This window comes from Pleurodeles waltl, chromosome 3_2 (assembly GCF_031143425.1).
Source record: "Pleurodeles waltl isolate 20211129_DDA chromosome 3_2, aPleWal1.hap1.20221129, whole genome shotgun sequence".
Lineage (NCBI taxonomy): Eukaryota > Metazoa > Chordata > Amphibia > Caudata > Salamandridae > Pleurodeles > Pleurodeles waltl.
Window position 1 is genome coordinate 11,448,220 of NC_090441.1, and position 15,530 is coordinate 11,463,749.

The window sequence follows — 15,530 nt, forward strand, 5'->3', positions numbered from 1 at the left end:
TTGGTGAGAATCTTGTAACCTATATTGGGCATTGACAGCAGCCTGTAGGCCCTGCCGTAATGTGCCGGCTTCCTTGGTTTTAATAGGCGCAGCACCAATGCCTCCCGAATGGAGTTCGGTATGTGGCCTGTGTCCCTAGTAGTCTTAGAGAGTTCCACTAGTTTGGGGCATCGTTTGTTGACATATGTCAAATAGAACTCGACTGGGAACCCATTTGTCCCCCAGTGTCTTACCATCTGCCAACCCTTTTACCACAACTCTTACCTCCTGATTAGTGATTTCACTTCCCAGTCCTTCAGCCTCATCCTGCGTGAGAGTTGCGAGGGGCTGTGGTGCAAAGAAGGCGTGCAATGTTCCCTCATCATGTTGTGCGTAGCTCATGTTGAGTCAGGTATGGTACCGCAAGAAGTGGCTGCTGATCTTCCCTTGCCTATGTAATGGAGAGCCCTCCTCTGTAAGGAGCTCCACTATAACCGAGCTTCTCTTAGACGGGTTAGCAAGCCAGCAGTGATCCGGTTCTGTCGCATTCTGCCTGAGCTTGCACCGGGTATTGTTTATAGTCAAAACAGCAGAGCCTTTCTACCTAGCCTGCCACTTTCTCTTTCGTCTCAAGTAGGGTTTGTTGTAATTCTGGACGCCCTGGCCTGTGCTTCTCTACCTGCCTCAACTCCTGCTCTGCCCCCATGACATCCCGCATCAATGTGCCCCTGATTCCCACTGACTCCATTATGCATTTTCCCCTAATCAGACCTTAAGTGCATCCCACTCCACCAGGGGAGAGAAGGCTGTGCCGCTGTTATTTTAAAAATACCATCTAATGTGCTCCCCAATCACCTCCCATTACAGAGGGTCCTCCAATGATTTTGGGTTTAGTCACCATATAGAAATTCAGGGTTTGGGGCACTCCCACCTCAACTGTAACAGTACCGGATTGTGGTCTGATATTGTTCTGGTCAGATCTCGTGTACATTTGAGGTACAGAGGAATGTGTCCAGACATATGTAAAGGTCATGCAAGCTTGTGAAAAAGGAGTAATCCAACACCTGTGGGGGCATCTGGCACTACATGTCTATCTGGCCCCACTGTATCTGTGAGTCCGTGAAGATCCGGCATGTCCTGAGTACTAGTGAGTCACTCAGCGGGGGATGCGAGTGGTCAGCCTTGGGGTCTGCTACACAGTTAAAGTCCCCTCCTATGACGGCAGTATGGACCAGGTAGGGACCCAGTGGGCCTGATCAATTTGCGAGGAAAGCTCCTTGATTCACATTTGGGGCATAGACGTTAGGTAGAGCTGTGTCTCAACCTTCTAGGTGGCCCATCACCCCCCACATATCTCCCCTCTGGGTCTATTAGGTCTCCCGTTGGGAAGGCACACCAGATCTCATTAAAATCAATGTGCCCCTTGCGTAGGCTGAGTATGTGGTATAGTAAGTCTGACCTCTCCATTTTCGGTGCAGTGCAGCCCCCTCCCTTAGCCGTGAGGTGTGTCTCTTGTTGCAGTGCTACATGGATCCCTCTCCTGTTTAGATATAAAAACCTTTTGTACTATGTCTTCATTGTGTGCATCCCCCTAATGTTCCAAGAGAGTAATTTATAGTTCATGGGTGTAGCCACTGTTCCACTGTTCTATATTACGATTCCGCAATTCTCTCCCATAGCATAGTCCCACCATATGATATCAACCCAATGCTCTTCAAGGATGTGAAACCAAGCAGGCTGTGACTCATGTGCTCCCTTTTAAACAACATTCATCCCAACTTCTACTCCCCAGGACCAGCAGGCAACGACCTCCCATCCAAACGTTTAATCTACAAGCACTCGTGGGAGGACCCACGTGCAACACTTACATAGGGGTTGTGGCGGAATCGCACTCTTTGCTAGGATCCCCCCCACCCGGCAGCAAATACTAGTGATGTTTTTGTGGCACACAGAAAACCTGATTGGTGCTCTCTCCCCAACATCTCCCAGCTCAAACACACACTTGCAGCTCCTATACTGTATCAACAGGGTAACTGGATCATATAATGTATGTTATGTCCCAGGAGTCACCATTGGCAGGTCAGTGCTAGACTCTCCAGAAGAGTTGGACCCACAATCCGAGTCTGAGCTCGGTGCACCCTCGTCCTCCGTCAAGGACTGGGGACTTGTTCCATTACTGCTCATCAATGCCATCACTGCCATCACTTTCTGGGTTTGGAGGGGCAGCCTTACTAAGGTTGGTAGACCATCGCCCTGATCTGGCCCGACGAGGGCAACCTCCATGGGAGAACTGACTTGGCCCAGACTGTGGGTGCTGGTCAACTGAACTCCACACCTCCTCCGAGGTCTGGAAGATGTGTGTCCAGCATCCCCACTCTCAGCTGGGCCGGGAACAACATTGCATAGGAGATGCCCACCTGTCTTGAGTTTTTTTCTGGCCTCTTGAAATGTATAGCTCTGTTTCTGCACTTACTGCTAAAAATCTTGGAAGATCCTGATTGTGCTGTTGTCAATTGTGAGGTCTCCTTTCTTCATTGCCTGACTCAGGACGTGGTTGTGGTCCTTATAATTGGGCAACCTGGCCACCACAGGGGGTGGGGGGAGGAAGCTGGGGTTGTGCTGGAATTCTGTGTGCTCTCTCAACATTAAAGAACAAGGAGAGACCATCCACTGCGAAGTACTCCCAGAGCCATCTTCCATATAGTCCATCATACTATTCCCCTCGACATGCTCCAGCAGGCCCACCACCTGTATGTTGTTTTGACGCTATCTATTTTCCACGTCTTCTGCTCTCATTTCTAATGTCTGAACGTTCGCCTCCATGGCTCAGTGCGGGTGATACTTCTTTCAGGTCTTTCTCTGTTGTGGTGACTAGTTCTGCCAGGCAGCAATGGTCATCACACAGGATCCTATATCCATCACCAATGTGTTGATTTTAGCCTCAAGTACTTATTGAGAGGCTGTAATTGCTTGCAGAATGTCTTGGAGGGTGGGGTTCCCAGGGGGCAGGAGGCCTGGCTGCTGTCATCTTGTGGAGCTTCAACATTCAATTCAGTGGGTGCGCCTCCTGTCTCCTGATCTTTTTTCCGTGCAATCTTCCCCATGGTCCCTGGGGGAACAGTGATCACCTGTCAGGGTAGGTGGAGTGCACCCCCTGTTGTGTCCACCGAATTAGCTAGGTCATGGTGTCCGTGTTGGCAAGGGGCAGGAGGAAGGAGCCTGGCAGAGGCTTTCCACACATTAATTATGTGGTTAGGAGATGGGATGTGCGTCTCGACTTGTAGACTCTAACGTACTCCTCCAGAGTCTGGTGCCTATTTCCTAAAAAGAAAGAGCGGCAGCCATCTTAGTGCCAGGATAGGCTACAATCAGTCTTCAGAGCTCCCACAGTGGCCCCTACAGGATCCTTAATGCTCCTCTGATTCCCCTTGTGCCAGTGTCACTGTCCTCCACAGGAATAATCCTTCGCCTTCCTGACTGTACTGTATTGCTGTCTTCCACTATGTATCCATGCTGGTATAGGTCTGTTCCTGTGTCAGCTCCTGCTGTAAGCCACCCCACAACTGCTGCACTCCCCCTTGGCTTGGCACTTAATGCCAGGGCTCATGGTTGCTTTAGTTGCAAGGATGATATTGTGGGGTCACAGCTCCCAGCACCCCTGTCACTAGACTCATTTGAGGTGGGCCAATGGCTGAATCAGTCGCCCATGAGTACTCCTCACCAGCCGTCTCCCCGGGCCCAGCAGCAACCCCGTCAGAAGCTCCTCTCCTGCAGTGCATGTGGGAAACATTGCTGTCTGGGCCATCGGCCGATGCTGAGATTCTGTCTCTCTCCACTTCCTGCATCAAGGGGTAGCAGGCCGCACAGCTTGTGCCCCCCAAAGCATCTCCAGCACAGAAGCAGGCAGAGGGACCCCTTGTCAGCAGAGGTCCCTCCCCCGACTGCAGTCCGATATCTCCCTGAGGTATGTTTGATCTTCAGCAGGGGCAGGGATATGGTCAGCTTCCTTACTCACTTTGGGTTGTGCTAGATGAGCGCCAGGGCATCAACAGGGGAGGGTCTCAGCCTCAATCACTGCTGCTCTGCGCTGCTTCCTGAATGCCTCACCTGTAAGTCCTCACGCAGTCAGCTGTGCACCATTCCTGGCTCAGCGCAGAGATCTCCCAAGCCATAACAGCTGTCCCCTCTCCTCGTATAGTGTGCCATACTGCTGCAGCGCCAACGGTCTGCTCCCCATCTCATATATAGTCAGAGGCACCGCTGGTATGCTGGTTCCTCACTGGCCCACAGCCGCCATCTTGGGGTCACCTCCTTGTGGTGCCATCTCCTCTCACCTGCACTGTCAAACTTCCCCAAATGCCAGGCTCTGTCTCTCATGAGTGCCAGGGATGTCGGGGGACTCGCCACTGCCATCTGGAGGTCCTCAGGAGCAAGCCAGTAATAGTAGGATGGTGCTGGATAGGGGTTAACTGGCGGGAGCTTTGCGCAATGCTCCCTACTTCATTGGCGTAAGACCAAGCTCCTCTCGGATTTATTCTTTAAGTGTTTTTTGAAGAGTCAAGGATTGGTGAAAGGGTCAAGGACTTGGAATTGGCAGTGAGCATGAAGAAGCAAATAGGTTGCTTTTTTTTCTTAGATTGTTTTATATTTTGCGCTGGAATGTGCCACCATTGATGAATAAGAACTTGCTTTTGGCCAACCAGTGCTTAATTTGAGCTGGTAGTTGCAGGTGGGGCCCATAGGCAATTTTTGTTTTGGGGGTCATCTAATTCTTCCTCATCAGACTTTGATCCAGAACATGAAAAAGAAAAACATGCAAGGGGGAAAGGAAAATATAAAAAAAAAGTGACAAAGCGAGAGAGATGGAAAAAACCTACAAGAGTGAGATTAAGGAGGGAGGGAGTATCTTGTGATAGATTAGAGGCCTAAAGTGGAACCAAGACTACACAACCTTTATATTCTGCAACAATGACATTCAACAACGCTAGCCACAGGCTTCTGAACAAACTCTGAGCACCAGCACTTACTCTCTTACAAAGTTAACACTGTGGTCAGCCTTTACTGGAGACAGATAGTAGATATCTATATATGGATGTTGTTAAGCCAGTCAGTATCTGGGGGACTGCATGTCTGTGGCACAGGGGACTTTAAGATATAAACCTCTGGCCACTGTGTACTAGAGTTGAGCGATGTCCTGTTCGGCTAGCATGATCTGTCCAGCACCAAAGATTTTACATAAAGGCTGAAGGTCTTTGATTCATGCATGGAACATTTTGGCATGCCATGTTTGAGAGAGTGAACATGCCTTGGTTGAGTCAACTGAGAGATTGTCTGGAAGAACAGCAGTGAAGCAGCTGAGGGCTTATCGTGTTATGCTTGTGAGGAAGACAGTGTTGAGTAAGATATGGTGATGCACCATATCACTGACTGCTAAGTTATCAAGGCCATTTCTGTGCTGCAGCTGTGGCTGTATGCAGTTCAATGGCACGGTGTGTTGTAAACAATCTATTTGATTTGGTAAAACAGTCAGAAATTATTCTGCAGCCTCTAGGGCAAATCTTATTTTCTCCCACATTTTCATATGCAAGTCCTGAGGAAGAGTCACTGTGTCATGAGTGCTATGCAATCAGTTCGAGGTCCCTTTGTTTCTGTACAGCAGCCACCACTGATAGCTGATAAATACAACTGAACAGTCGGTCCTGGGCAAAAGATAGCACCTCTGTAAAAAAAAAATATATATATATATATATATATATATTTGGTAGATGTACGAGTGGGTGGACAGGTGAGCTGATGTTTGGTCGTGTTGTTTTTACAACACCAAAGATGTCACCATAGTGGCGTCTGGCCCAAGAAGAGTTCAAAAGATTGCAGGACACTTCAGGAACCTTACTACTGAGCAGCTGGATACTAGAACTTCATACGCCTTTGCTAATAACATTAAAGAGGATGAAGTAAGCATTGTTAAAGCATCGCAATACTCACAGTAATAACCCCCTTCTCCTGCATGCGACCTGGTGTGTCATGTAAGTCAGCAAACTGCACCGCCACCTGGTGGTAAATGGGGAGCAAAAATTCCTCTCGCTCCTTCAGCTTGGCCTCCAATTCCTTACGGTCTGCAGGGCTGATCTCTGGCGTTCCTGAAATCAGAGCACGTACACTTGGTAAGCACTTTGTGTTTATTGCGCCTACTGTGGTCATCAGATATCATTAATGTCACCTGCATTCACACAACATATGTGACACAGGGGAAACTCTGCTATAGTATCTTTTTCCATAAATTAGCTTGTCATGCAGCACTGTGACTTAGAGACAGAGGCATGCAATTTTCAGATGGATGCATACCGAAGGTACCTAAGTGGAGAAGCCAGTGCAACATTCAATTATTTTATTGTACATGCCAACAACACTGTTACAAGGGCAATGGTCTAAGCAAACAGTTACTTTCTATTAAATACATGCTACATAAACCTCCCTTTAACTATATTTTACTAATCATAACATTCTTGAGACATGTAATGTGTGTAAATATTTAATACTCAATTAAAACTTTAATATAACCAACTTATCATCAAATTTAAAAGTACAATATATGTGTCCTTCACCATGTGTTCACTGAAGACAGAGTCATAAGAATGATTAAAACAACACTGAAGGACAAGTTACTTAGCTTCCGTAATGCCTTATCTGTTGGAAACAATATCTATTTGCAGGTTCCTCACCTTAGAATTTCCACAGGCGTTAGTCTGGATCCGGATATTTTTCTCGAGCAGTACCCCTGCACGCCATTGACTGGCTCTGCATGCATCATCGGCATTGTGTGTGTCAGATATGACATCAGGTGTTCTATATAGGCACCACCCTTGTGCGCTGACGTCAGTTTCTTTGCACGCCTTTCCCCGCCAGATTCCCACAGTCATGAAGTACACTGACCACTGGTTTGTCAAAATTAGGGCCCTGAAAAGGAGTCCCTGTCCCTATAAATCAGTTCACAGAGCAGGGAGGATGGGTGGCTCGGTAAGGAATTTGCAACTAGATATTGTCTCTACCAGATAAGGCATTACCGAAGGTTAAGTAACTTGTCCATCTGATAGAAACATATAGTTGCAGAGTCCTTACTTTAGAACAGATTTCCAAGCAATACTATCCCCAGAGGTGGGTCTGCAAACTTAGATCATACTAGAAAGTCGTGCAGGACTGAACACACAAAGTGCCCATCCCTACGGTCCTGGCTTTCAAGACAGTAGTGTTTGGTACACATGTGCAGAGATGCCCATGTTGCTGCCTGACAGATGTCAAGGACTGGAACTCCTTATGCTAATGCAGCGGTCGCAGCTTTAACCCTGGTAGAATGAGCACGCAAGCCCTCAGGGGGTTGTTTCTTAGCCAGTGCGTCACTCATGTTAATGCAGAGTACCACCAATCTGGAGATGGTTCTCTTCTGCACTGCCTGACCTTTCTTCACACCCACATAACCAGCAAAGAGGAGGACATCCACCCGGAACTCTGGTACAATCAAGGTAAAACGCCAACGTTCTTTTTGGATCAAGACAGAGGGGTCTCTTCCCTTCCTCAGGACGATGCAAGGCTGCGTACAAAGTAGGCAAGGTGATGGATTGGCCTACATGGAAAGGCGTAACCACCTTTGGCAGAAAGGCGGCCCTATTGCGAAGCACCACTTTGTCAGGATAGATTGAATGATAGGGCGGCTTAGATGACAACGCCTGCAGCTCACTCACACTTCGGGAAGATGTAATGGCCACAAGGAAGGCTGTTTTCAAAGTAAGAAGCCTGAGAGGATAATTGTGGAGAGGATCAAAAGGAGCTTTCAGCAGAAACATCAAAACTAAATTCAAATCCCACTGGGGCATAATGAATGGAGATGGAGGAAACATATGAGTAAAGCCTTTAGGGAACTATTTAAAATTGGAGACTTAAACAAGGAAGGATGATCAAGCAACCACAAAAAACAGAAATGGCAGGTAGATAACCTTTGAGAGTGCACATAGCAGAGTCCTGCTATGCCAGAGAAAGGATAAACAACAAAACCTCAGAAAGAGTGACAGAAAGGGGGTCAACAGACTTGTCTGTGCATCATGCCACAAATTTCTTCCAACGACAGCCGTATACTGTTTTGTTGGAGGGACACCTGGCTGCTAAGATAACATTACAGACTACGGGCGGTATGTCAAAAATTGTTAACTGCTGCCGCTTAATCTCCATGCAAGAAGGGAGAGACTCAAAAGGTTTGGGTGGAGAACCCTCCCCTGCTGTGACAGAAGATCATCTCGAAGGGGCAGTCTGATCAGAGGATTGATGGCTGTGCTCAGTAGCTCGGGATACTAGATTGTTCATGCCCAGTCCGGAGCCACAAGGATTACTTGGGCCCACGCGTTCTTGATCTTCTTGAACTCTGGGCAGAAGTGGTATGGATGGAAAGGCATACAGGAGGCCTGAGCTCCACTTGAGATGAAAAACATCACTAAGCGACTGCTGCCTTGGAAACACCACCACGCAATACTACTGACATTGCGCGTTCTCTGAGGAGGCGAGCAGATCTAACCAAGGTTCTCCTCACTGCAGGAAAAGACTTGCACCACCTCCAGATGGAGAGGCCATTTGTGATTGACTAAGCACTATCGGCTGAGTTTGTCTGCTCTGGTGTTCAGAGAGCCCACCAGATGTTGAACCACCAAGGAAATGCCCTGCTGTTCCAGCCACGTCCAGAAGCGCACATCCTCTTGACAAAGGGTCCACGACCCCACCCTGCCTGCCTGTTGCAGTACCACCGGGCGGTGGTGTTGTCTGTGAACACCTGCACTACCTTCCCTTTGAGAGAGGGAAGAAAGGCTTTCAATGCTAGCCTTATCACCCAGAGCTCTCACCCAGGTCGCCGCCCCATCCCAAGAGTGATGCATCTGTCACTACTGACATATCTGGTGGGGGAAGGGAGAGGGATCTGCCTCTAACCCAATCATAGTTTGCTAGCCACCACTGCAGATCTCATGCAGTTCCCGCTGAGATCTGGACCATGATAGAGAGACCTCCCTAATGCTGCGCCCACTGGAACTATAGGCCCCACTGCAGAGCCCGCATATGCCACCTGGCATGTGTCACCAGCAGGATGCAGGAGGCCATGAGGCCCAACAGCCTCAGAATAATTCTCATCCAAATCCAGGATAGAGGCTGAAACATCAGTGTCATAGCCTGAATATCCTGGACTCGCTACTCGGGAGGATACGCCACAAACTGCACTGTGTCTAGAACAGCTCAGATGAAAGAAGGCATCTGAGAGGGAGTCAGGTGTGACTTTGGCACGTTTATAGTGAACCCAAATGCAGGAGATCCACCGTGGTCTGAAGGGGGGAGATGACAGCCTGTGAGGAGCCCACCTTCAACAGCCAGTCATCAAGATAAGGGAAGACTGAAACCCCTGATCTGTGCAGATGAGCTGCGACCACCCCCATCACCTTGGTAAACACCCATGGGGCGCTGGTAAGGCCAAAAGGAAGTACGGTGAACTGAAAGTGCTCGTGGTCTACTGTGAACTGCAAGTAATGTCTGTGGGCAGGCAGGACTGGAATATGGAAATACGCATCCTGCAAGTCCAGTGCTGCCATCCAGTCTCCTGGGTCCATGGCATATAAAACCTGAGCCAGAGTGAGCATTCTGAACTTCTCCTTCTTGGGTTGTGAGGGAGAAGAGGGTTGGGGGTGTTGACCTGACAGACCGCTAGCTTCCTGATCCACTAGGATGGTGGATCCCATGTCCCCGGCCACGCAGAGTCTGGGCAGCATGCACAGCACAATGGTTGGAGGGGAGCGGGCGTGACTGGGCAGCCCTTCTGTAGCCACGAAATGGGCAAAAATCAGACTAAGGGGGACAAGGGGCTGCCGCAAGGGCACGAGAATCTTTGAAGCGCTTGAGCAAAAAAAGACAGATGTCCTCAAAAAGGCACCTCAAGGCTACTGCCGAAGCAACTGTTCTACCCAGGGAGTTTGACATGTCCAGGCTACATTGGATCGTAAACTTTACTGCGTCCCTCCCATCAGCAACTGCTTGGGAAAGTACAACCTGGCCTCCTGGGAACCTGTGGCAGCATTTGAGAAACCGTATCCCACAGCGTATGGGAATAACAGCCCAAAAGGCATGCAGTGTTCATGGACCACAATGCCAGGCTGGCAGAAGAAAACATATTCTTCCCAGGTGTTTCCAGCCTCTTGGATTCTCTATTTTGGGGTGCGGAAGGGAACGTGCCCTGGGAAGTGGAAGCTTGGATAACAAAGTTCTCAGGAGTGGGGTGTTGTGTCAGGAAACCTGGGTCACCCAACAGATGGCGATGGAGGTGGGCATTTGTTCTGTTCACAGGAGTCCCTGTGCTGGGATTAGACCAGGTACCCAGTAGGACATCCATAAAGGCTTCATTAAAGGGAAGCAGGGCTTCAGAGGATGAAGCCCCAGGTTGAAGTACATCTCTCTGGAGGTTAGTCCTGACTGCCACCAAAGGCAACTTAAGGTCCAGGACCCGCACCACCACTGAATATGAAGCTCCCTCCTCTGCAGCCACGGTGGGGGAGAGAGCATGCAAGTATCTGGGGAGGTATCCAGTCCATTGGCTTCACCCAATCTTTCACGTTCTTCAACTTATTCTTATGCCTCGACTTACCCGATCGCTTACCCGATCGTCCTGCAGACTTGGAGTGAGACAACGAAGAAAGGGTGGCTCCGCGACCGACCCTGAGACCTTCCTCTCATACTTACGTGGAGTCGAGCGCGTGGCTGCCATCAGCTTTAGGGACAGCTGCCTCAAAGCCTTCAGATTCATGGCTGGGAACTTGGAGCATGACTTCGGGTCGTGGTCCCACGTCCAGACACCAAAGGCACGCAAGGTGTGGATTGGTCATGGACAACACTCGATGGCAGGATCCGCAGGGCTTGAACCTGGTCTTACGTGAAGCCATCGCTCGACACACCAGGGGAAGGAATACTCAAAAAAGATTTGCTAAAAGTCGAAAAAGACCAGTCAAAAAATGACTGAGGTGTACCTCTTTCTTTGGATCAGCGCTGGTTGGCACAAACAAAACTGACGTCAGACATCCAGGGTGGCGTCTAGATACGACTTGCAATGTCATATCTGGCGCAGGGGCAATGTTCCCTGTAAGGCGCGCGCGCACTTTTCCTTCCCCCATCGCGCAGGCCCCTTTGGCAAGCGCGCACGTTGTGCTGTTATCAAATGTTCCACCATTCCTATACTTTGTGGTAGTTTATATGCGTTATCACTTTCTAAGCCTAAATAAGCCTTTTAGAGCGATATACGTGCTCCCCTAATGCAGATAATGCTCATATTTGAATCTGGATTGAAGTCAATGAAAACAGCGTTTAAATGCCGCGGGGAGTGTTTTAAACATCATTTGGCGTACTTTAGCATACAAGCGAGCAAGTGATATTTGTCTTGGAAATTAATGGTTAATGAGCTAGGAAATGCTTCAGAACAGTAGAAAATGTGCTGTTATCAAATGTTCCACCATTCCTATACTTTGTGGTAGTTTATATGCGTTATCACTTTCTAAGCCTAAATAAGCCTGTTAGAGCGATATACGTGCTCCCCTAAGGCAGATAATGCTCATATTTGAATCTGGATTGAAGTCAATGAAAACAGCGTTTAAATGCCGCGGGGAGTGTTTTAAACATCATTTGGCGTACTTTAGCATACAAGCGAGCAAGTGATATTTGTCTTGGAAATTAATGGTTAATGAGCTAGGAAATGCTTCAGAACAGTAGAAAATGTGCTGTTATCAAATGTTCCACCATTCCTATACTTTGTGGTAGTTTATATGCTTTATCACTTTCTAAGCTTAAATAAGCCTTTTTGAGCGATATACGTGCTCCCCTAAGGCAGATAATGCTTATATTTGAATCTGGATTAAAGTCAATGAAAACAGCTTTTAAATACCATAGGGAGTGTTTTAAACATCATTTGGCGTGCTTTAGCATACAAGCGGGCAAGTGATATTTGTCTTGAAAATCAATGGTTCATGAGCTAGGAAATGCTTCAGAACAGTAGAAAATGTGCTGTTATCAAATGTTCCACCATTCCTATACTTTGTGGTAGTTTATATGCGTTATCACTTTCTAAGCCTAAATAAGCCTTTTAGAGCGATATACGTGCTCCCCTAAGGCAGATAATGCTCATATTTGAATCTGGATTGAAGTCAATGAAAACAGCGTTTAAATGCCACGGGGAGTGTTTTAAACATCATTTGGCGTACTTTAGCATACAAGCGAGCAAGTGATATTTGTCTTCGAAATTAATGGTTAATGAGCTAGGAAATGCTTCAGAACAGTAGAAAAAGTGCGGTTATCAAATGTTCCACCATTCCTATACTTTGTGGTAGTTTATATGCGTTATCACTTTCTAAGCCTAAATAAGCCTTTTAGAGCAATATACGTGCTCCCTTAAGAGGTCATGTCCTTGGGGTGTGCAACCAGGTCACAAAACTGCCTTGATGCCCTATTGCATGGAGCAATGATATCCCTTTTTTGCTTTAGTGGTATGAAGAGGCTAATGCCAAAGATCTTGGCTAGTTATGCGCTGCGCGCGCGTGAATGGTCAATTTCTTGGCACACGTATCCTTGGCTGCAGCGCACAAAGACCGCACACTGCCACACACAGTGGAAAAAAATTAGAGGTAACATTGCCCAGGGGTACTACTCAAAAAAAATCTCTGGATCCATACTGATGCCTAAGGAAATTCTGAGGTAAGGAATCTGCAACTAGATGTCTCTATCAGATATGAATTATAAACACTGCAAACAATAAGTATATGCCTCAATGTTTCATTATATATTTTGAGGAAGCTCTTTAGGTGAGGTGTCTCTTCTAACAACAGAGCCTTATTTCTGTACTGCCAGCCCGTTTTGCTCTCTGAAGTCAACATGACTCGGGTGCAACAATATGTACAACAATATAGTGAGGGATGGCCTGGCACATGTAGACAGGCTCCCTGCAGTCTGGGTTGGGGGTCGCTGAGATCTGCATAAGAACTTTACAGCTTGGGGATCATCTCCTCAATTAAGCTAAGCATGTTTGGTCAACCTAATCTTCACAATCTTAAGGGTTACCACAGACATCTGCCTGCCTCAACAAATCTGTGAAGAGCCGGGATATACAGGACATCGTTACTTTTTGAGCATATAAAACAAAACCAACATTGTTAGACTAGCGACAAAAGTGTGGCAACAGCTGTCACACAGGGAATGAGTATTAACAAATAGACCTAAGCAGTGACACCACTGTGTTATCTCTATACAAACAAAAAAACACTACTACTGAGACTTTTTGTGACAGGCAATAACATATATTGGCAATTTCCAGCTCCTCAAAGGCTCATGATTTTTTTCCAATCTTTCTCTTGTGTTTTATTATTTTCAGGATCCTTTCATTCTCTTTAGCGTGCCTCAACCCTTATCCAAACTCTTCTGAAGTCCAATGAAGTCCCTGGCTCAGATTATCATGTCATTCACACGCAATAACGCGCAAACACACTGGTTTATACTCATGGGTGAGAAATTTCGACAATGGAATGTGTCAAGGTGAAATTAAAAACCAGAGACGCTAGAACACCTCTTCCATTAGGCCATCTTCTGGATATTTGGAGATACACAAGGAGAAAATCAACCTTCAAGTTTTTTTAATCTCATCCCCCAAATGAGTATGACTGCTTTATAATGGCCCTCCAGAGTTCTATGCCCCAAGGCTCAAGTTCTATTCAAATACTCCCCAGCCCAACCAAACTTTAACAAACGCTGCTTCTGAATCATCACAGCAGCAGTGGGGACCCAAGCCAACCTTCCTTGTAAAATCGGACAGTACACTCATTGCAGAACAGCATTTTGTACGCCATATTTGCAGGGCCAGCATTACATTTTTAATAAACGACCACACTTTAGTAAAGTCCTTACTACTGCTGCGTAAAGTAGTGATTAATCTATAAGCCCTGGGATCATCCTGGCTATGTTTTTTTCTAAATAGGTATGTAATACTAGCTTGGCTACGAATTTGGCATTTGACTGGAGAGCAGCATACAGTTAAATAAATGTGTGAACTATTTTGATGGTACCACAAATATCTTAATTTGTCAAACAGGAATAGTAGACACCATCAATGGGGTTTTCAGTAGAGCTTGTATACACTGACTGGATTAAGGAGTAGAAAAAGCTTATGCTTCCTGACTTTCATTTAGCATAATGCTCCTATCTGTATATAATTCCACTACAAACTAAACTAATCGGGTATTCATTACACTTGAAGACAGTTTCCATTCTTACCCAGGAGTCAATCGTCTTTTTTATATATAACAAATCGCTCCTTAATATTTCACACACATCTTTCTTATTTCATTAAATACTTCCAGAGTTCTGCCCCTAAAATTATTAGCTATATTGGTAATTCAAACTTAAACTCCCAACACTTGTCATTAAACCAGGCTAGTACCAACTGTACAGCCCATATATGTTGAATACAAAACAAAGTAGCTGCTAGAATATTAACAGCTGTTTAACTTAATTTATATAGTCAGAAACATTATATTACCCAATATAGTGAGTGATATACCTTCAATCCATGTACTAATTCAGTTCAAAGGTTATCTTAATTTAAAGAGCAAATACATGACTAATTACCAATCGAGAGGTTGAGGGTGATGCAACCAACATCCCCTTCTTTAAAATCTTCAGGGCAGAGTGGATGAAACATAGACAGCTTTACATAACAGGCAAGTAAAGTACTTGTTGTGCAGTACCCTGAGGATGAACCCACCTACTACTGATGCCAGTACCATGAATTAATAGGTGAAAACAGGAAAATGAACACATGTATCAAGCATTATATGGCTTAATGGAAGAATGTCAATGCCCCAAGTGTTTTGCTTCATCTTACATCAAAATACATTTTTATAGCCTCTTGGATTTATTCTTTTGATGGCCACCATAAGTTTGAGTTGTGCTACTCTCCAAGCGCCCGACTTACAATTCTTTCCAGATTAGGGCAGCCAGTGTGTGTGTTTATCACCTATCATCGAATGATGGTACCTGGCAACCATTACAGTATCCATGATTAAACGAAGGAGAGGTTGAACCAACCCCCGTGCACAGGAAGGATTTTGGGAAGCAGATATCAATGAAAACTCAGACTCAACAGCAGGTATTGCTGAGCCTGAAACCAACTTTTCCACTGTGTTATTCTCTGTCGTTTATACGAACAATCTCTCCACTGAAGACTATTACTGTCCATGCCCTTCGGATAGAAGAGCAAGCAGAAGATCGGCGAGCAAGGTTTGCTACCCTTGTGTTAATATTAATCAACCCGGGATAGATGAACAAGTTACTTACCTTCGGTAACACATTATCTGGTAGAGACTATCTAGCTGCAGATTCCTTACCTGTGATTTTCCCAGGCGTCAGACTGGATCCGGAAACTTTTGCTGAGCAATACCCCTTGTGAGCGCCGTCGGGTGATTCCATCCGGCTCAGTGTGGCATTGTTGGCACCGG

The 15,530-nt window shown here is 46.5% G+C and overlaps 1 protein-coding gene across 5 annotated transcripts in view; it reads right to left on the minus strand.

Moving 5' to 3' along the window:
• Window positions 1-15,530, minus strand: part of ACACA (acetyl-CoA carboxylase alpha) — an 895,081-nt gene that overhangs the window by 63,191 nt on the left and 816,360 nt on the right. For all 5 annotated transcript variants that reach the window (XM_069226569.1, XM_069226573.1, XM_069226571.1 and 2 more), the window contains one exon: window positions 5,965-6,119. In XM_069226569.1, the coding sequence (XP_069082670.1) occupies window positions 5,965-6,119 (155 nt within the window). The remainder of the gene's footprint in view (window positions 1-5,964; window positions 6,120-15,530) is intronic.